This window comes from Phallusia mammillata, chromosome 7, assembly GCF_965637545.1.
Source record: "Phallusia mammillata chromosome 7, kaPhaMamm4.hap1.1, whole genome shotgun sequence".
NCBI lineage: Eukaryota > Metazoa > Chordata > Ascidiacea > Phlebobranchia > Ascidiidae > Phallusia > Phallusia mammillata.
In genome coordinates, this window is record NC_137258.1 from 16,960,063 (window position 1) to 16,982,349 (window position 22,287).

Genomic DNA, 22,287 nt, shown 5'->3' on the forward strand with positions numbered 1-22,287 from the left:
GTTAAAGTTAGCTGAGTCTCGTAGATCTTGTACACATTTATACAATCAGTAATGTTGAAATCGCCCCCTTTTGAAGTCAAATCGCCCCCCAACTTCCAAAATTGTCACCATCGCCCCCTCGGTAGACGAAATCGCCCCCTGGTGGGCCATATCGCCCCCGTTGAATAACCCTGCCCTAAAACGTTACACGTGAATCCCCATAGCGACAAATGACCAACTTATGTTGCTAACTTATTATGTATTATGTTTTGCAGTAGTAGCAATGTGAACGCACCTCCTCTGGTCTTCTTCGACGCCGCTATCGATCACGTGATTAGGGCGGCGCGTGCGTTTCGTCAGCCGGGTACTCACATGCTATTGGTTGGAATCGATGGCACAGGAAAAGCCACGACTTGCAAGTTGGCAGCGCAGATCGCTGGCTGTCATGTTTACAGGTACCGATTCTGTTTTTTACTGTTTTCATTTTGCTGTTTACTATGGTTCAAGTATTTGTAGATTATATTGGCTGCTAATGTGTGTAACATTATGAGTCCTGTTTTACAGTTGATATATCTGTTGTTGCTGTTATTGTTGGTAGTACCACGGGTATTTAGTACTCCGGTATTTGTGTTGTTGTTGCTGTCTTTGATATTTTTGGTGTTGTTACTATTGCTCTTGTTAGCTACGTTGAACTTGCTTTTGTTGTTGTAGCCATTGCTTTCCCTGTTGTTGCTGCTGCTAGTGTTGTTCGTACTGGTGTTCGCAAACCAATTGTTACTGTTACTATCCCTGATATCGCTTCTGTTGCTTTTGGTACCACTGAAAATGTTGTTATAGTTTAGAACAGTGGTTCCCAAACTGTGGGCCATGGCCCAGTACTAGGCCACCAAGACATTTTCAATGGGCCACAGAGCCATTTGAACAGATTCTACTGTTTTGTTATACTGTAGATATTATGCGTTTTGTTTTGAAAAACGTAATATTTGCAAAGAATTCCGAATCTTGTAGCCAAATTTCAGGAGCATGTATGTCATTAAAAATAAATTGCTAGAAAATTTTGCCTGTTTTTGAGCTATTTTTTTGTTTGTGCCCAAATTTCAGCACGTGGTGAGCCACGAATCGCTGTTAAATAAACATTTGGGCCACAGGCCAAAAAAGTTTGGGAACCCCTGGTTTAGAAGGTGACATTGGTATCCAAAATTGAACTAATGACGTTTTACAGGCTTTCAATTGTGCGCGGTTACTCTTTGGTGGATTTTCGCGAGGAGCTGAAGAAAGTTTTACGAAAATGTGGAGTTGCAAACCAACCCACAGTGTTTCTACTTACTGATGCAGATCTTGTGAGCGAAACTTTTCTGGAGGACATTAACTGCATTTTAAACACTGGTAATGCTTTGTTATTTTTTTAGGTTTTGGCGCAGGCAAACTTTCTAGTTATCAGGAAGTTGTTTTAGTGCACAAAATTTTTAGTATTTTTTTAATCTTTAGCATTACTGTATTTATATGTCTCATTGTTTTGTTTTTTATTGATTAGATTACCACTTGAATCGTTAGAAGCTAACCAACTACAAACTGAACAATTAAAATTTAGTTGCAAGTTGTCAAGTATTTGATAACATCAAAAAATTACTACCATTGTACCAAAATTATAAGTTCATTGCATAATGCAAAAAGCGCAAGGGTTTACATAGAAATGGATTAATATTTGAACCCACCGAGTATGCAAACTTCAATTCTCATTGGCCAAATACAATCAACGAAATTAGACCGAAGCCCTTAGTTTTGAGACAAATTGACTATTCTTTGTTGCGAACCAAATACAGGTATGTTTAATTTTGTACTGAAATTCCCAAGCGTATCTAGATAGGTTGTTAGGTCGCAAAAACAAATTGTAGCAGAGCGAAAAACATCGCAAAAAAACAAAATAAACATTGCAACCTTTTTTCACAGGCGAGGATGCGGAATTGTTTGACCAGGACGAACTTGATGCGATTGTGATGGAAGTTAAACAAGCAGCAATAGCGAGTGACGTCCCTGATTCTCGTATAGCAATGCTTCAGTTCTTTCGTCAAAGAGTGTCACAGAATCTCCACATAACGCTTGCTACAAGCCCAGCGGGTGGAAACTTTCGAAGACGGTGCAGAACACATCCAGCTTTGGTAAACTGCTGCACTATTGACTGGTAAGTCAGGGTGTATATATAGAAGGGTGTCTTATAATCCGACGACGCATTATCAGTGATTGTTAACAAGTCTTTATTCACAAATACATACTAGTCAATTCGAGTCCTCGAAAAATCGAGTTCTAACCTACTCCGACTCTTAGTCGTGGGTGACTCGAGTAATGTACAATATACATAAAATATTTGAGAAAAATAGCAGCAGAAATCTCATTCCTTGGTGTTTTACCAACCAATCAAGAACTTTTCCGAAATGAGACTCGGGTCAGGCGTGTTTTGAAACTTGCAGCTTAATCTAAGTCGAGTCGAGTTATGACTTGATTTATTACAACGCTGCGCAGTGTTGGTAAATAATTTTAGTTCCGTAGTATAGCGTCCATTACTTTTTCTACATGTAACCGCACACTTCAGTGTATCACAAACAAATATTTCCAGGTACGACCGATGGCCGCAGGAAGCGCTCGAGAGCGTTGCTTGTGCCTACTTTTCTCGGGAAAATGTGGATATTGATCATTCGACCACTGAAAGCAATGGGGACACAACAGAAAATGTGGATGTGAGTGGCTTCGTTACCTACTCTAATTACTAAACATGTCTAACGTCACAACGTTTCGAACAAAGGTTGCTGCAAAACAACTGACAAACGAGCAGATTGCACCAGTTTGTGTGAGGATCCACTTCAGCGCTGTTAAAGCCGGTACACGCTTATGGGAAGAAATGAGGCGACGGTATTACACGACACCGACCACATACTTAGAGTTTATACAGGTTAGTGGTAACTTATTGGCTCAGGTTTCTGTGTTCAAAAATGGAAATAAGTTACACTTATTGGTCAGCTATAAGTCGATTTGCACTTCTGTTGTTAAAAATACGAAAACTTTCTCGACTGATCAGGCTATGGTTGGTTTTTCACAAATTAGTTTCGTTAAAATGTGTTTACTGAGTTAAAATGAACATGTATTCAATAGCCTTGAATCCCACATGTTAGATTGTATTAGCCTATGTCTGGTAAGGCTTGTTGATCAGCTGAGTTAGTGTAACGCATTTAATAGGCCTGTAGTACTGATATTTAAGGTGGTTGCTGTGGTTGTATTTCGTATTTAGGTAAAATATGAAAAAACATGGTCACGCAACTTAAAGAAGTAAACATAAAAAACTCAAAATAAAAAATGATTTTGTTCGGCCTTTTTTTTACATAATTGGTGTTCGTTTGTAGCGCTATTTCCAAAAACAGCACACTAAAGTTAAAATGACAGCACTCCAAAAAGGTGATTGTTTGCATCAGTTATTTTTTTCTCACTATTTACCAAAAAATATTTTTTTTCTCAGCTATTTACCAAAATGCTCGAAGCCAACAAACAGGATTTTCACCGCGGACTTCGTCGTCTGCAAACTGGTCTTCACAAGCTCGCAGAAGCGAAGTTGCTGGTGAATGTCATGCAAAAGGAACTAATTGAACTTGGACCGAAGATTGAAGAGAAAGCGAGAGACACTGAGAGATTGATGGCACAACTCAAAAAGGACACTGCTGCTGTCAATGAGGTGATTGTAATTGATTTTATGCTGATTTATACTAATTTTCTACTAATTTAGGTTTTAAGAAAATGTATTTTATCATGTTTGTTTTGTACCTTTGACATCATTTTCTATTCTTTTTGGACTTTTTTGATGCAAAGTTGTTTTGTTCTGTTAAAAAATAGCCCTATTTGAAACAGTTCAGATAAAAGGACTATTTAGCACATTCTAATGATTTTTGTTTTACTGTTTACTGTTAGAGAAAGGTAACAAAAATTGTTAATTCGTAGGCCCCTATATACTTGTCAAACTGGTAGTTGTAAAGCATTCAGATGTGTGTTTTAGTAATTATTGCTTTCGTGGCTTAGAAGCTTACTTAAGTTTTGTTCACCGGCAATTAACGCATATGACCAATTAGGCTAAATTTATTTTGCATTTTCAGGTTCAAGAAATCGTCCAGAAAGAAGAAACAACAATGAGACAAGAAACGCAGCTTGTTCAGGATTTCGCTCACCAAGCAACACTCGATCTACAGTCAGTTCTCCCTGCTCTTCAGGTAAGTTTGAGTTTTAAAGATGGCATTATATATTTTACAGTTTTTGTTCTTTTCTATAAGATAGATGATTTACCTGTTTCAAAAAATATTGCAACGGTGTCACTTTATGAAACATTACAGGGGTAACACCTTGTGAAACGTCACTGTTGCGTGACGTCATGAGACAGTGCGGTAAAGTCACGTCGTGATACATTGCAGTAATGTCACATCGTGAAAAGTTGCAGTTGTAACATGTCGTGAAACGTCGCAGTAGCAACACGTCCTGAAACGTCACAGTAAAGTCACGTCGTGAAACATTGCAGGGACAACGCGTCGTGAAACGTTACAGTGACGTCAGTCGTGAAACAGTGCGGTAAAGTCATGTGGTGAAACATTGCAGTGACCTCAACTGGAAACAGTGCGGTATAATCACGTCGTGAAACGTTGCAGTGACGTCACTTCGTGAAACAGTGCGCTAAAGTCATGTCGTGAAGAATTGTGATTGATGTCACGTCGTGAAACATTGCAGTGGATATCACATGTTATTTTATTTTTCCCTCTTAGGAAGCTGTAAGATCACTAGATGCATTGGACAAATCCGACATTGCTGAACTTCGTGTATATCAGAAACCTCCACAGTTAGTTCTCACAGTGATGAATGCTGTATGTATTCTACTCCAAGCTCCTGCTGAATGGAGCACGGCGAAGCATCTTCTTTCCGATCCTCTCTTCCTCAAGAAGTTGGTGCAGATCGACAGGGATGCCATTCCTGATCGAATTTTCAACAAAGTGAGGAAGATCACAAAGAATCCGGATTTTAATGAGGAAAAAGTCGGCCAGGTGAGTGAAACCATTGCTTCAAATTAGGACATGCATGCTTGAAATTCCACGCAACTGGTCAGCCCAAATTGGCTGCATTTAATTGTTTCCACTTTTTGATAATGATGTTGCATCTTATTGACCGTAATGCAATGTAGAAAAGTCTTATCCGAAGCCCTGAGCACTAAAAAGTACAGGTTTCAGCAATTTTTGTCTCTTTTTTAAATACTTGTCAAATTTAGACTTTTTTTAAATACTTGTCAAATTTAGACTTTTTTTAAATACTTGTCAAATTTTGTCTCTTTTTTAAATACTTGTCAAATTTAGACTTTTTTTGAATACTTGTCAAATTTTATGAAAAGAAAAGACTCATTTAAAAAAAAGAAAGAACTAAAATGCCATATTCGGCAACCGGCAGCAGCATATTTAGTGGCAAACTTCAAAACAACACCAAACAATTAAAAGAAATTGGACAGTTTTAATTTCAAACTTTGACATTCATAAATTCATCAGAATATGCCCGTATGGTCAACTGCTGTCTCCCTATATCGTGGGATTTGGTCTCATGTTATATACTTGCTGAATAGCCGAATTAGCTCCAAACTATTTTATTCTTTTTTGCAGGTCTCCTTCGCCTGCAGGTCGATGTGCATGTGGGTGTTGGCATTGCAGCATTACAACGACGTGCAAAGAATGGTGGAACCGAAACAGAGAAGGGTGCAAGAAGCCAGGGAGGCGTTGCAAGTAGCACAAGAAAACCTGAAGCTAAAACAGGTACGGCTATGTGTTGCTTTAAAAAGCAACTCCATAAACAACTGGTTTTGCTTGGAGTGGGTTCTAAAAGCAACATTCAGGTCACTTTCTCCAATAACAAAGTGCTGTTTCTCGCAAAAATATGTGGAAAAGTGGGTAGAATTGTATTTTGTGTGCAGCATTTCACGATTTAAGAGAAATGCAATCTTGGTAAAATTGTATGGTTTGTTTAATGACAGAATATACATCCAGTGTTGTAAAATTTATCGTTATATAAATCTTGACATATTTGTGATGTTTTTAACCCACCAGGCAAGTTTAAAGAAGATTGAAGATCATCTGGAAAAGTTGAGCTTAAAATATGACGAGAGCGTCCTGCAACGGGAAGCTTTGAAGGAACGAAGAGTCGTAACTGCTCAAAGACTACAAAGAGCCGCCGTGCTTATAAGTGCATTGGCTGATGAAGAGGTAACAATAAGTCAAATATCAAACTCTAAATTAGCTGCAGACATTATACACTGTTTCGACCTACAAGGTATCATAAGTACAGCTGGAAGACAATGACCGTACATGCTATACGGCCAGTGTGTTATCCCAGCTGGATTGGAGAACTTGAGAGTCGAAACTGTGTGCACTGTCCTTTGCTATCATTGTTTCGCAACATTAAAAAACTATATATTTATATGTGTTGTAGTTATACATTGATTCAAAAATCCTGCGTCGTATTTTATCTTTGTGTTTTAGCCAATCGTTACTTTACTCAATGTCGAGTTCTTAGCAACGTAACTATTTTGAATCTTTTTATTGTGGCTTTGCAACACAAATAGCCATGTTGGTTTTATCACCAATTCTGCAAACTTTATTCACACTCGTGGTTATTTTCATCACCAAGCTTGTTTTTTTATTCAAACGCAAACACGCGCACTTTGTCATATGCCATATGTCTGTACATTCATTTGCAGGGTCGTTGGGAAGACTCAGTGGATAAACTTGAAAAGAAGTTGGTAGGATTAGTTGGCGACACCCTCGTATCGGCCGCGTCAGTTGCCTACCTCGGACCCTTCATTAGCTCGTACCGACACAGACTGACGTCAGAGTGGCTGACGTCATGCAGCGAAGCAGGCGTGGGGACTTCCCGAAGTTACGACATGATTCGTCTGATGGTTGACAGCAACGAGGTAAAGAACCTTATTTAAAAATGTAGTTGTATGCACTTAAAGTATTTCTAAATGACAATGGTTTCAATATTGTGAAGTTTGTAGCTTACTTGAAGTTTATAGTTGTTATGACAATGGATCTCATATATCACTTTAAAGACGGTACGAACTAAGATTTAAAGCCTTTTCCGAATAGGGATGTTCTTCACTTTCACAATTTGAAACATTTTCATTTAGCGTCTATAATTCACCAAGTAGATTCTAAATCAAACATCTTTGAGATTGAGTTTTATGTCAACTTTACAGGTCCTATTCCCACAAACTAACTGTTAAATCCCACTAGTAAAAGACCTTAAGAGGTAAAAGTGAATCCATCTTTTGGGCTTTTAATGGTCCTCCCAGGCTAAGAACAACTGGTCAAGGGATTTGCGTTTTATTAGTTTTTAGAAATACGTTTGTTTCCGGAACTAATCGAGACTTTGGGACTGCATCTTAAATTATCTTTAAACTGTTTTGTACAGATTCGCGAATGGCACAACCAGGATTTACCGAGAGATGTTCATTCTACGGAAAACGCAGTGATTATTCATGCAGCACGACGATGGCCCCTTATTGTTGATCCACAAGGACAGGTAATAACCGTGAAAATGTAATTACTGATCCATTGCCACCCGTTAAGAAAGAAAAGTATGGATGTAAACAATAATTTCGAGCTAAAATTATTTTGAAAAGTATTCTTTGTTATCTTGCTTCTAGACAGAAATTCGTTAATCTAACGTTGCAAAGTTTAAAAACTTGTAGACTGTGTAAAATTTGTTTCGTTTCGATTTGGTGAATAATATAGTTTACAATTATATCTCTGATGCAAAAACAGTTCAATTTTTATGAAAAAATGTACGGTTTCAAAAGCACGCAGTTAAATAAATCTTTGAAATTGGCACATCTCAAAGTACAAACATTTTTCTAAAGCAGCTTGTCTTTACAATAATGAATTTACATGGTTTAAAAAAGTTTCTGTTAAAATAAACATTGAACTAAGATTACGGTTTTAGGAATCTCCCCAAACAGTACATTTAAAAAAAAATCGCTTCAAAGTTTGTCATTAAATAATTTATTTCGTTTCGGAAAAAAATAAAAAATGAATGTGTTGAAATATTGTCTTGATTTGCATTTCTAAAGTATTTATACAATAATCTGTTATATGTAAGTCAATGTTAGACATTACTTTGAAATGTTCATGTAGGCCACAAACTGGATTAAGAAGAAAGAAAAGGAAAACTTGCGAGTTGTTTATGCGTCTGATCAGAATTACATGAAATCGATGGAAAATGCCATCAGAGTTGGTGAAACACTGCTTTTGTGTGACGTAGGGGAAACACTGGACCCTGAACTTCGTCCTGTTCTTCAGAGAGAAATAACTCACAGGTTTGTAAACCGTTATGTTAGTTAATCATATCGTAGTGGTACAGCCGTCCATTTTGACACTTTTGTTGGGCGTTTTTTGCGTTTCTAATGATGATTTCAGGTGGTTAATAAACGAGCTTTAGGTTCAGTGTTTCCTTACATTTTTATACCGCTGCTTTAATAGCTTGTTAATTTTTAAACGCCCTTTTAGTAGAAGATAATTGCCTATAGTTAAGGCTCGTTCCCGTAGTCTCTTATGACATCACACTTATTTTAAAAACTGTTACCAATTCCTTTCCCAAATTTAATTTACCTTTATTTTAAATGCAAAAATCCTAAATTTGTTTTTAATATGCTGCAAAAAAACTCTGATGTAGTATATTCTCGCAATAACGCACATCTGATTTTAGTCAAGATTCATCACTTCCGAAAACTGGTATGTTGTGTTTTTTGTTACAACTTAGGGCTGGCCAGGATTACATTGTTATTGGTGGAGCGGAAATCAGCTACAATCAGAATTTTCGACTGTACATGGCAACAAGCAGAGCAAACCCACATTTTCTTCCGGCTGTGTGCATTGCTGTCGCCATTATTAACTTCACCGTCACATTTGAGGGCTTGCAGGTATTCTAATTGCTGATATATAAGTTAAGGAAGGCACATCATGACTGACCTATACATGATTTGCTTTGTGGTTTAATTTTTAAATATTATTTTGTTTAAATACACGTCTCCAAAAAGGCATTTAGTGTTTATTACAGGATCTTTGCTCATTTTGATTGGTTTTATTACTTGGTTTTGGTTTTACTTTTACACCCGTTGTTTGACAGACGACTGATGATGCCCTTACGGGTGAATTATATATCGTTAAATAACATTTGTTGACTGATTCTGATTAGGAAGCGCTGTTGCTTCATCAATCATTCTTACGTCTCCAAAAATTGTTTTTCAATGTTTTTAATTTCGTCCTAAAGGGTCTGTGACGGGGTATAAAGTGAAAGGGGCGTTTTTGTTAAAAAAACCACACACAGCCAAATAAACATATGCCAATGAAATATAAGTCCATCACTACACTAGAGAAAGCTTGAAAACCCGTACACTAGAGACACTAAAGAACGCTTTTAAATCAAATGAAACGAGTTTACCACCATTTGAAACTTGAATCTTAATTGGTCTACAGCAGGGGTTGCCAACTTGTTAGTCGTTAAGATCGACAAAAAAATTTCTCAATTGTACACGATTGACTGATCAGTCGTAATTTTGGCTGCCACTAACACAAAGCAATAACGCAAAGATTGACAATTACCACATATTTAAAGGCATGAGTTTTGTTGGCAAGCATCACCTAGTTTTTACAACAATAAAACATCGCATATGTATATAATTTTTATCTAAGTATTCAGTGGTAACTTTCAAATCTCCCCAACCAATAGCAACTGCATCGTTAACGCAAACACTCAAATTGTGACAACAAACATTTTAATTTTGTGCCAAAATAACAATTGTTACGCAACAAAGACAAGTACATAGGTATTGTCTTATTGCACATTTTAGTGTTGTGTCAAAATGTCAGAAGTGCTGTTTTGTATTATTTGATTTGTTTTTCAATCAATAAGCTTTTGATTATGTAGTGGAGAATTTAGTGGCGATCGACTTGTCAAAAGCAGGCGATCGACCAGTCGATCGCGATCGACGTGTTGGCCACACCTGGTCTACAGGATGTACAAACAAATTACACCATGTTGTTTGTGTTTAAGGGCCAACTGTTATCAGAAGTAGTGACTCACCAGCGCCCCCAACTGGAGATCCAACGTGGTGAACTTCTCTGTAATATTGCAAGGGACATGAAATTGCTTCAGGAATTGGAGGATAAGGCTCTAATGCTCTTGGAGGTAAAAACGGTAGAGTGTATTGTCCAAATAAAACTTATGCATTGAACGCAACCGGTATGGATCCCATGTTTTGTGTAAAGATCCAAGGTTTTTTAAATGAACCCCAGACTTGTGTATTGTTTGAAGGTTTTGTGTGAGGGTTCTACGTTTGTTTGGGAATATTGTTCTGTTTATGAATCGCAGGTTTTAAATATATGTGCTAATTAAAGCGTAAGGGTCCCAAGAATTGACTATGTGTATCCTAGGTCGTTGGTTGTGCAAACCTGTACAACAGGGGTGGGCAACCTGCTGCCCGCGGGCCACATGCGGCCCTTGATTAAATGTTGTGCGGCCCGCAAAGACACTTGGACTTTAAATGTACTGGCAAACGAGTCCAATTATTATATATTTTTGAGCAGATTAGTGCACCTGTGCTATTTTTCTACGACTTATGCGAATTTTACTTGTAGTTAGGCATTTTTAATATGCAACGAAGTAAAATCATTTTGTGTTATATTAAGGTGCGGCCCGCGATCTAATTATCGCAATTGTATTTGACCCCACAGTGACAAAGGTTTCCCACCCCTGCTGTACAATGACGGACATAATGCGCATTTGATAAATGGTTGTAGGTGTTGGTTCTGTTTAGGGCTTCAGTTTTTTCCCCACGTAACAAACTTAACCGGATAGTTGAAGAAACAGTGGTCTAACAGAATGGGTCTAGTAGCTCTGCAGTCTAAAACAGCATTTTATATGAAAACTTATCTTTTTTGCTACAGAAACAGGAGGGTCATATTCTTGATGACGAGGACCTGATTTTAACACTGAAGCAAAGCAAATCGACCTCTGCTGAGGTGCTGGAACGCCTACAGGAATCTGAGGAAAATGAACGCCGTACTGAGGCAGCAAGAGGACGCTACCTACCCGTGGCCACCAGAGGCGCTGTACTGTACTTTGTTCTAGTTGATCTGGAAATTCTTAACCCGATGTATCAGTTTTCCTTGCAGTGGTTCAGTGACATGTTTATTCAGTGCATAGGTTAGTATGGGGAACTTGTTATTTTTTGTGTTGAGGGAAGTGAATGGTTTAGTAAATAAATTTCATAATACGTAATGGGAACGAATTGCTGATTAATTTTCCTTGGAGGAAAGTTTGAGAGGTTTCGTCTCTCTCAACAATTTTAAAGTTAAAATATGGCAAGTTCTTATCATAGCAGCTAGATGGGTTTGGGCAAAAAAATCTTTGACAAAAACAGGTGCTGCTTCTATTGAGGGGTATGGCGAACGAACCTTACAAAAACTGCAAAAAACTAAATACTTTTAGTTTAGTATGCTATAACTAGGGATAGGCAAGAATAATTTTCTAGAAATATTCTAGTATAGGTGAATCAAATCCAGAAAACCGAATCCATTTCTGTTTGACAGACCACTATAAATGCTTTTTACTACTAGGGATGGGCCGAGCCGAGCCAGAACCCGAGTACTCGGTACCGAGCATCGCTGTTTTTAATGCTCGGTGCTCGGCCGAGCAGTTGCACAAACTGACCCGAGCATTAAATTTGCATATTCATACTAACATACGAAACTTTTTTTAAAAAGGGTGTACAAAAACAAAAATGACTGTTTATTTAAATGCGTTAGGATTGTAAAAAAGCGTACTCATAGGGCCCGTACAGCTTAATACACCGCTGGTGACGTAAGCGACCTTGCAATGCTAAAACTTGCGTGGAATAGGGAATGTTTGCGACGTCATAATGCACCCGAGCGTGCTCGACCAAACAGAACATTTGGAGTTTTGGCACATCCCTACTTTTTACTTCAACTGTTGGTCAAATAGGGTCTGTGCGGGTTTTCAAATTGCAAATTCGCTCTGTACGACAAAATTCTTGCCTTTAAAATTGGGAACGCAAAATAAACCGAATCCTATTTGTTCCAAATTCAAACCCTTGGGTTTTGCTCTTTTAAATTGTCTATCCCTTTTTCTATATTATACATATATTATCACCAATATATATTTCCGCAAAATTTCAGTCGAAGCTCACGAGGCTGGATCCACTACGTCATCACACCCGCCCTCTGGTGTCACCTCGCGTCAACAGTCAGTGGAGCAAAGTTCAGCAGTTGAAAATGACACAGAACTTGTTGTTATGTTGCAAAGGATGATTGATGTTTTGACTCAAGGAGTTTATCGGGTGATTCAAGTTTTGCTAAAATATTTAATGTATTTTGCTCATCTGGGCAGAAATGTAAACGGCCTTAATATTTTAGGCCCGAATAACACCCCTTCCTCTTAATGAGTACTAAGGGTGTACCGAATGAACCAACTTGCTAGACAGGAGTACACAAATATACGTACGGATGTATGCAATAAATGAATGCACACCTTATATGCATGCATATTGATCTGAAAAGATTTAAGCATATTTCAAAATGTAAAAAAAAACAGTCCAGTCCGAATTTTATGCATAGACCCGTCAAGGTTTGAGAAAAAAAAACGATTGTAACAGCTTGTAACAGGTTTAACAAACTTGTCGATTTTAATCAGCATTTTGTATTATCGTTTTCTCAAACATTTTTACAGGAGATTGTAACCCCCATGAGCAGTTTGATAAAATTGTAGTGAAGTAAAAAAAATGGCCACCATGGTCAAATGGCAACCATTTTGGTTCTGTCGAATACATTTTTGGAGAGTTTAGTCATTTAAATGACCGACCATATATATTGATATCCGTCTTATCAAAAAAAATGACAACATATCGTATAGTTAATGAACAAGAAGTCGTTAAAACACGGGCTCAACCACTCTAGTTTGTAATTCCAAACATTATGTTTAATATTTTCCAATGTGTATTTTAGGTTGTGTCCTACAGCGTTTTTGCGGATCATCAGATCGTTCTCTCGTTCCTATTGGCTTCTGCAGTCATGCGTAACAACGCACGTTACCAGGACAAGTGGCGTCAACTCGAAGAACTCACTGAACAACATTGGAATATATTTCTACACACGAGGGCGCTGGCGAGCATGACTGATGATGAATCATTGGTAAGTAAAGTCCGACATGCTGGACATGGTACGGCAAAAAACGCTGTTATATTATTGTTGTGCGGCAAAAACGCTGTTATATATATAGAGAGGCTAGATCTTTTTCGTTTGCTAACAAATGTCGACTTATGGTTCCTAACCTGCATTAATCTGTGCATTAAGGAAACGACGTACTATAAAGAAAGTTATTCAAAGTTTGTTAAAATTAAGAATCAAAACAATTTCGTTAGCACATTGTACTGGCAAGTGTGTATTTTCAATTCTTGTTTGGTTGTGCTTAAATAAGCCAGGAACCGCTGCACTTTATTGGAACTAGGGCTGTTATCAAATAAAGGTTTTTAATTTTTCAAATAATTAAATAATTTATTTCCATTCAAATCAAATAATCAAATAATTTAAATAATTTAGAATACCTGATACATACGGCCCAGAGTCATTATTAAATAAGGATAGTTGAAATTATTAAGCGAATTGTGTAAGCTCTTAGTCATTAAATCAAGGTTACTCTTTTTTAATCTTTTTTCTGTTAATAATAAATTAGTACAGAGAGAAACATGATTGAGTTACTCTCCGTAGTTTGGCAAAAACATATGTATTTCCCTGTGTAATTTTTTCACTTTAATTTAACAGCTTTTTCTTAGACACTTGCTGAATTGAATTGTGTACATTTTTTTATAACATTCTATTCACTTACTTGAATAACTTTAATTATTCCTGGGTGTAACTGATACCGGAAGGAACAGTAAATTGTCATGCTTTTTTTGTCCAAAATTTTTTGGGGAATGTGTTAATTAAATATAAAACCGAAAACATATATTGCAGTGCTTCTGTGTAACAGCAATTTCATAAAAATGTCACCAATGTGTTCAAGTAAATTGATTTTGCACATATATCGAGGTTTACTGCATAGGAAAAAAATATTTGATTATTTGAAATGTGTACAAAATTATTTGATAAATTTTCAAATAATTAAAAATTTCAAATAATCAAATAATTATTTGTTTGATAACAGCCCTAAGTGGAACCCTATGAAGCCAATTAAAATCCAATTCCCACCTGAAACGAATTTAACAATATATTTTGAGCGTAACCAATCCATAGTTTTCGACACAGGTGGAGCCGTAACTCAAAAAAGTTGTTTTCTCAAACTGTACCAACTAAACTGAGAACGAGCTATCGAATTCTAAATATTCAACCGTTGCATTATAAGTGATATAATGATGGATATTTGTAAAATAAATTTGAAAATTGACAATTAAACTCAAAATAAATTTGAAAGTGATGAAATCAAAATTGAAAATAGAAAAATATTAACTTCATAACGGTTGAAGAAATTGTCGAAATACCTTTTATTAAACTAAATCTTTGCACTTCATTCTATTTTTCTTGCGATATTTCACATTACACGTCCGTGATTGTTATCGTACGAAATGCTTGTTTACCCGCCAGGAACCTTTTGACGGTTTATCTGCGATGGAAAGACTTGAAGTGAAATCTGGAATCAACGCAACTTCTTCCACTCCGCATGACTGGATAAGCTCTGAAGCGTGGCGCCAGTGCCAATATCTGTGTCTCAAGCTTCCCGCCTACGAAGGCTTGTGCGAGTCTATTCGCAAACAACACGATCAGTGGCAAGATTTCTATGAAGACCCCAACCCTTACCATTTGATGTCGCTGCAGTACCGCACAAAGAATGAATCTGATCATGTGTTTGACGGCAGAGTTTTGTCAAGTTTTGAAAGGTGGGTGATTTTAGTGGTGCTAGAACTGGTGTTAAACTAAGATTCTTGTTGCTTAACTATCGGTTTTAGCATTTAAGTATCAGACTTATTGGCGCACATGCATCAGAATGATTTGAAATCAAAACCAATTTAAGCAAAAATCTAGTCGATTACAGTGCAACAAAAACCCATAAAAGAAATAATAAAATTTGACATTGATTTTTGACATGCAAACATTCTAACGACACTTGAGTTTTATACATATCGTTTGGCTTACCCTATCTATTAACCAACGCTAACATTATATAATTCCGTTATTACTGATGACTTAAACATGTTGACCCGGCTTAAGCTTAAACTTTGTCGTTTAAAACAAGGACGTGATTCGAATTACCGAACTGAAGAATTCAGACGTTAAAATTGTGTTAATTCATCTTTTGTTTACAATATTTTTGTACTTGTGTCCATTCATTTAACCTTATTGTTAGTGTGAGTTGTGAGGGCACGTGAAAAGTCATTGCGTGTTCTTTTTTAAACCATTTGACCACCCTGGTAATTTTTCTCAAACAACATATTTTTTTCTTGCTATTTGGCTCCTTGCCAGTTCAACGTCAAAATGGCTAACGTTTTCGTTGCAATACAGGTACAGCATTTAACATTTAATTTATTCTGTTACATTGCAGACTTCTGCTTGTCAAAGTTTTGCGACCAGAATGTCTTCTTCCTTCAGTTCGAATGTTCGTGAAGGAACAAATGGGAGAAGCATTTGTAAAGACTGGCGGATTCGATTTGAATGAGGTTTATGCTCAATCGCAATCCAACGTGCCTCTTATATTTATATTATCCCCAGGTACTTATAATTTGCTTTTGGCAACCGTCTATATATTATACCTCAAATAAGGGACTCGGCTTAGGCTCAGAAAATTACAGTCCACAGAAACAATATAAAGTGGGGTCAAATACAAAACATAGAATGTGTTCCCTATTACGATTCAATTGTATGTGTTCAGGTCTTAAACAAAATTAGTGAATACTAGTGGTCAAGAAATGAACATACCTTAAAAAGTTGTATTTAGTTGCCTATCACAAAATTTAGGCATTTTCCCGTACATTTATTTTATTACTGAAAGTCGTGGAAGTCCAAGCCTTATAAACCGGCCTAAAATTTTGTTCAGTATCATAATGGGTGCGTTGCAAATTTATTTTTCCCAAGGAACGGACCCATCCTCCCAACTGCTTCGGTACGCCAAGGAGACACGTGGTTCGACTTTGCACGTGGACATGGTGTCGCTTGGTAGAGGTCAAGGCCCCAAAGCAGAAGATTTAATCCACAAAGCTCAGATACTAAAAGGGCGATGGGTGTTTTTGCAGAACTGTCATCTTGCAGCTTCTTTTATGCCGAGACTACAGGTATTTCTTATATTTTTGCCAACTGGGTCGCACATATCAGTAATGTACCGAAGCTTCGGTTTATCGTAATTATTCGACTGAACCAGCGATTTTGACCATGATTCAGTTCCAGCGCTTATTTTTTTTGCCCAGGTCAGTTTGAAGCGTTAACATATTTTTTCTTCTTGTAACATTTTTCAAACATCAATGGTTTGTTGACTCCAGCCAAAGATAATTTGTAGTTGCTGGTCGGTACGTCGGCCCAATCAACTTTGACTTCAAAACCAACATAACTAACTTCATTACACAATCCAACTAACCTGCTGTAGTACTTCCACTGTTTGCCTTGCAGGAAAAAATGTATGTGTCAAAGGCGTACGATTTCGTGTGACGTCACACATATTTGATTGATACGCTCAGGTTCCAATGCTTCCGAATATTCGGTTTCGGTCTTAACCGACCTTTGCTAAACAGAACTTATTTTGCTCGTTAGTAAAAATGAAGCTCACAATCACTATTCTGGTTACTGCTAGATGTACGTAAAAGTAAGCACTGACATGTGTTAACTTGCAGGCGATTGTTGAAGATTTGAGTAGTCCTGGTTCTGAAGTCGATTCGGAATTCCGATTGTGGCTGAGTTCAAAACCAGATACTTCTTTTCCCGTTCCCATCCTACAGAAGGGGTTAAAGGTAAGTAAGACAAGATAGCGAGAGATTAGCCAAAAATGCTCAGTCCCATATCAACGTCTCGCCAAAACTTATGTAATGTATACAACTGCCGCAACGTTTTGATTGCGAATGTTTATAATGCGGTACTTCCAAACGATCTTTGTCAGGAAAACATACCAATAACATCAGACGGTTGACTAAATTTTATGCTGACTTCTCTTATTAAACATTATAATAACACGTAATTAATTTATTTGTTAGATGGCTGTCGAGCCACCACGTGGCATTCGAGCCCATCTGCAATTGGCGTTCGGCTCATCCGGTTCAGGTGAGGTGACCTCTGACCTTTTTGACAACGGGTCGACTCATCCCCATTGGAAACCTCTGCTTTTCTCACTGTGTTGTTTCAACGCACTTGCTCATGAGAGAAGAAAGTTTGGGACGCTTGGTTTTAATCTCTCCTATGATTTTACTTCGTCTGATCTTGAGGTGAGTGACCTTTCTTTTTCACTGCCTTTTGCCTTATCTTGCTACCATGATAGATTTCAATAGTGATAGGAAAGGAATTTGAAATTCTTGCTTTTCTGATATTGTTTACTGTACCCGCTCTAGCTTACAACATGTTTGTCATTTACTTATTTTTGATCCCCCTTTTAAACTAAGTTTACACTTTATTTGGGGGCAAAAGTGGTCTTTTGAATATACGCTAGCAAATATAATAATATTAGTAAAACCCCGATAATTTTTAGATTGTGCTCTTTCGATAAATTCTAATTGTTGATCATGTTTTTATAGGTTTCCATTCTAATGCTTCAGCAACTGTTGGGTGAAGATTATTCCGTGCCCTGGTCAGCTCTTCAACATCTTACAGGTTTGCTATTTAATTCCTTACAACCTTACAAAAATGTTTAATATATTTTTATTATCATTATTTTTTTATTTGCAGAACTTTTCATATCTTATATTCAAGGTCACTGTTGTTTGCTAAAAGTACTTTTTTTACTTGTAAATTATAAAAAAGCAGCAGCCTAAAAATGTGACTTTTTACGCAAATTTTCGGTTATCCCAGGTGAAGTTGTATACGGTGGTCGCGTCACGGATTACTGGGATCGACGTTGTCTGGTTGCCATGTTGAATAAATTCTATTGCGATGACGTCAATATCCCCGATCACACTTTCTCAAATGACGGAGCTTACAGACCGCTCACAAGCAACATTGATTTTCTTCAAGTAATTGATTAAGGTTTTTTTTTTAAAAAGCAAGTCAATCGTCCTTAGGTTTTAAAATATATGGGCTACCTACAAACAAACATAACCCATCATATCAGTAAAATTGTACGCTTAAAATATCTAACTGTGCAAAATACATAGAATTGAGCAAAAACGTTTAGAAAGGTTCCGCAACTGAATTCAACACGTAGTAAACCACATTACGTCAAACTTTGTATGTATACCATTCTTCAAGTAATATGCGTTACTTGAAATCAAATATTTGGTTAGACTTTTAAGTTAAAACTGTATTTTCTGCAGAAATCTGTTCCAATAGTGAAAATACTGTATGCAGCTGATTTGTGAGCTACCCGATAACAACAGTGGTTCTGTGGACTGCGTTTAAAGATAAAATTGTGTTTTCTCAATTAACTATTCCACAAACATGATGCTAAAACAAGTATAAATGTGATTAAACATTTCGGTCACGCACAATTTTATTTAAGTGCACCACTTAGCGGACTGTCAAGCAAATTTCTTTTATCTCGTGTAATTGTGGGACGTTATTGGCATTCCCATACCTTGCCTGAAACGTTACACGGGTTGCGCTGATTTGTCTGAAATGCGCTGTTTTGCCAATCAGGCTCTTATAACTAGCGTTAAAGTTTCACGAAAGGACGTCTGGGTGGCGTGAGTGATAAAAGATGTTTTTGGCTGCTGGTCGCCCCGTGCTTGTTGTAATGTACTTTGTATGTTTATACAAATAAACCAGTGCGCAGAATTTGGCTTTGGTAGTAAGCCGTTATTGCAGGGTCCTTTGTAGAATTAGGGAGAAGGTTTTGGGTATAAAATCGAACTGCTAGACCAAATTCCGGGACTGTCGAAATAATTCCGTATCATATTATATGTTGTCAGTGACTTTGTTAATTCTGTAGTTTGTTACCAGCGTGCGGGTGTGACATTATGAAAATAATTTAACACAAACTAGGTAAACCGCTTTGTTATCTGTTAAGGAATGCCAAAACTCATGTTTCCTTACATTTTTTAATTGTTGGTAGATTTTCTCCGGTTTGAAAACCTCTGTAATCTTTGAGACATATTTTACCCGTATGGACTTATTTAAGCTTTTATTCAAACTGTTGATTTTGAGTCCTAGTCAGTATTTTTAATTTTAATGCATTACAGGCACGTGATTATATTAACCAATTGCCGGACTCGGATCCTCCTGACGTGTTTGGTATGCATGGCAACGCTGAGAGAGCTTACATGGAGTCGGAGGCAAACAAACTCATTGACGTCATCATCGATATTCAACCAAAACTAACAACAGCTAGCGTACTTGAGTAAGTGGTAACTCACACGACATCGAACTATGTCCTAACTAAACTTCCTGGATGCTAATATTGACATCAGATACAATTGTAATCGTTGTTGCACGTGATAGGCAGTTATAGGGACAAAACTAACAAGGACATACTGTATTAAGCTTTTTAATGGAAAGTAATTCGACTCTTTTCTCCTTTGTTTTTCTTTGAAACTAACTTACTTGTGATTACACTCGGCAGCGGGTCTAGATACTTAAACTTTACGTTTGGGATTTTTTTCAATTCAATTTTATTGTGTGTGATATTTTTACAAAATAATCACTCTTTGTTGAAACCAAAATTGGGCTTAAATTTATCAGCAACATCTCTTTTCGGTTGAATTTTGTACATGATTTTAATCTGAGCTGCTACATCGTCTTTCTTTCTGTGATATGTCCTTAAGGCTGACTTCAGAAAAAATGATTGTCCTTGTTTTAAAAATTGCGTTCCTATTTTGTTTACTGTTTTTTTCTTGTTTTTTACATATAAAAGAAATTGCATCGAAAATTTTTAAAAAAATACAATTCTTTACGGTTGTCCTTGTCCTTAGCTTGAAATACATGGCTACCCTAGTAATGATTTCTTTGTAAAACACGTTTAAAGTGCAAAATGCAATTTATTTGACCTCTTTCTGTATTGAATAAAAACAAAATTTTACTAGAACTGGAAAGACAGACGCTGAAGTTGTCATGGAAATAGCACATGATATGCTTCGTCGCCTTCCGATGTCAGTAGAGCATGACGAGTCACTGAGTGAAACGGACCGTGAAGAGCAGCTGACCTTGGGACGATTAATGACCAGTCAAGTTTGGGCAAATCTTTTGACCAAAGCAAGATCAAAACAGCCCGAAGGTATTGTAAGATTGTTGGCTTTTTGGTTAACTATTTGAATAAGGATGCACTTATTGTGCCATTGTTTCTGTTCTGTATCTGCTTGTCGCACACAACCTGTTTCTCGCACAAGGAATTTAAGTGGCAATTTTTTTGTGTTGTCAAAAAAGTTGAAACAATTATTTAAGCTAAAAATTTCTAGTAAAGGTACATGCATTCGGACCTGGCTTTTGCGGTATTTGTGTTTGCCGTGATAACGGTAACTACACAATCAGACACTGTATATTACTGAATCATCATCACTCATACGTTAGATAATATATTTCCCTGTCCTCGTTACATTACAGATTGTCTCTGATGGTACGTGTCGTTTTTATTGTTTTGGCATGTTTTTTAACCTTGGCTCAAAATCTATAACTAAAGCAAACAATTGTCACGTGTGTGGAAGAAACGTGCTAAACGAGATTTTAAACGCCAACCACATACAAAGCCGTTGACAAACCGTTATACCAGATTGACACCATGAAATGTTGGTGACCTGTTTGCGAATTTTCGTGTGCACGTTTGTGGTAAACATCCTCATGTACCTTTCGACAGCTGAATAGACGTTGCCAGCACAATCTTCTTCAAAGTGATTTTTTTCTCAATACAAAACTGCAGAACACTTGGCCACCCAGCAATCCCAAAATCGACTGCCTCAGACAACAAAACAGGTCACCGTGCACCACATGCACATCAATAATGTCGCTTGTGCCGTAAGAAAATTTTGCAGTCGCTGTCGCATACTAATCAACCACATGCGCCTTAAGAACTATTATGCCCGCACTCACATTCCGCGCAAGGTACGCACCCTGCCCGCTAATTTGTGACACTCCTCGCTTGTATAGCTTACAATGCATGTCATTGACCAAGCAGCAACAAACGCCATGTGATATGATCTCTTCTGGTACACGGTATATGCGTCTTTAGAACAAGGTGTTGTTGTTTTTTTGCAGAGGAAGAAAGTAGACTGCCGTTAATGCAATCTGCCCTGTTGACTGTAGCAAGACAAGAAATAGACAGATTTAATCGACTGCTTGATACGATTCTGACAAGTCTGCACGCCATGTTGCGAGCCCTGGCTGGTGAAATTGTTATGTCAGAATCTTTGGAGCAGTCGTTTCATGCCATGCTCCTTCACAGGGTAAGTTGCACTATTAGCCATTCGATTTTTTCTGGGTTTTCAAAACAACGAAGAAACATTGAAAACCTGGGTGAAGTCCAGAAATAGCAGAAATTATTTCCACTGTGTTTTCAAAAGGTTTAACGAGAAAGCGTTCAAAATACTTCGAAGGTTTTCTACAGATAGCTACTAAATGCAATTTACAACAATGCACCGGTTTACATACAGCATACAAGCACGTTGTGCGTGGTTAAATTCAACGTCCATTAGCTGTAAAATCGTTTTGACTGACAGGTGCCAGAGTCATGGCAGGGTGTGTCGTATGAATCTTGCAAGCTACTTGGATCCTGGCTGGAAGATTTGCTCCAAAGAGTGGATTTTTTCGCCAAGTGGTCACAGATCGTCGTTTCAAATGTGCAAGCGAAGGTACGGATAAGCGTTTCTTGACTTTATCAACATGCTGAATGGTTAATGTTTTTTGGGTTGAGTTATTAGGCTAAAATAAAAAGGGGTCTAAAGTAGTGAAAACGAGCGAAATATAGGCTAGTGACCTTTTATTATGCCTTTTTATCTTATCCCGCGTCTCGTAGCTATTCCTACAAACTGATCTTATGTGTCAAATTTTATCGGCATTAAACAAGCGCTTTATTTGGACTAATGTATTTTGCTGACAATATAGTTTCTAAAAT

At 37.3% G+C, this 22,287-nt stretch overlaps 1 protein-coding gene across 1 annotated transcript in view; it reads left to right on the forward strand.

Annotated features, from left to right (window-relative positions):
- LOC145237697 (dynein axonemal heavy chain 6-like) overlaps positions 1–22,287 on the forward strand; it is a 160,618-nt gene that overhangs the window by 35,147 nt on the left and 103,184 nt on the right. The window contains exons 49-77 of the mRNA XM_080100662.1: positions 255–434; positions 1,202–1,365; positions 1,930–2,161; positions 2,594–2,714; positions 2,780–2,926; positions 3,488–3,700; positions 4,116–4,229; positions 4,773–5,048; positions 5,652–5,801; positions 6,093–6,248; positions 6,743–6,958; positions 7,459–7,569; positions 8,181–8,362; positions 8,806–8,965; positions 10,099–10,233; positions 10,992–11,250; positions 12,243–12,403; positions 13,068–13,253; positions 14,703–14,995; positions 15,658–15,824; positions 16,188–16,384; positions 16,937–17,053; positions 17,294–17,521; positions 17,828–17,903; positions 18,102–18,262; positions 19,427–19,584; positions 20,267–20,457; positions 21,432–21,619; positions 21,893–22,024. Coding sequence (XP_079956788.1) covers positions 255–434; positions 1,202–1,365; positions 1,930–2,161; positions 2,594–2,714; positions 2,780–2,926; positions 3,488–3,700; positions 4,116–4,229; positions 4,773–5,048; positions 5,652–5,801; positions 6,093–6,248; positions 6,743–6,958; positions 7,459–7,569; positions 8,181–8,362; positions 8,806–8,965; positions 10,099–10,233; positions 10,992–11,250; positions 12,243–12,403; positions 13,068–13,253; positions 14,703–14,995; positions 15,658–15,824; positions 16,188–16,384; positions 16,937–17,053; positions 17,294–17,521; positions 17,828–17,903; positions 18,102–18,262; positions 19,427–19,584; positions 20,267–20,457; positions 21,432–21,619; positions 21,893–22,024 — 5,071 coding nt within the window. The remainder of the gene's footprint in view (positions 1–254; positions 435–1,201; positions 1,366–1,929; positions 2,162–2,593; positions 2,715–2,779; positions 2,927–3,487; positions 3,701–4,115; positions 4,230–4,772; positions 5,049–5,651; positions 5,802–6,092; positions 6,249–6,742; positions 6,959–7,458; positions 7,570–8,180; positions 8,363–8,805; positions 8,966–10,098; positions 10,234–10,991; positions 11,251–12,242; positions 12,404–13,067; positions 13,254–14,702; positions 14,996–15,657; positions 15,825–16,187; positions 16,385–16,936; positions 17,054–17,293; positions 17,522–17,827; positions 17,904–18,101; positions 18,263–19,426; positions 19,585–20,266; positions 20,458–21,431; positions 21,620–21,892; positions 22,025–22,287) is intronic.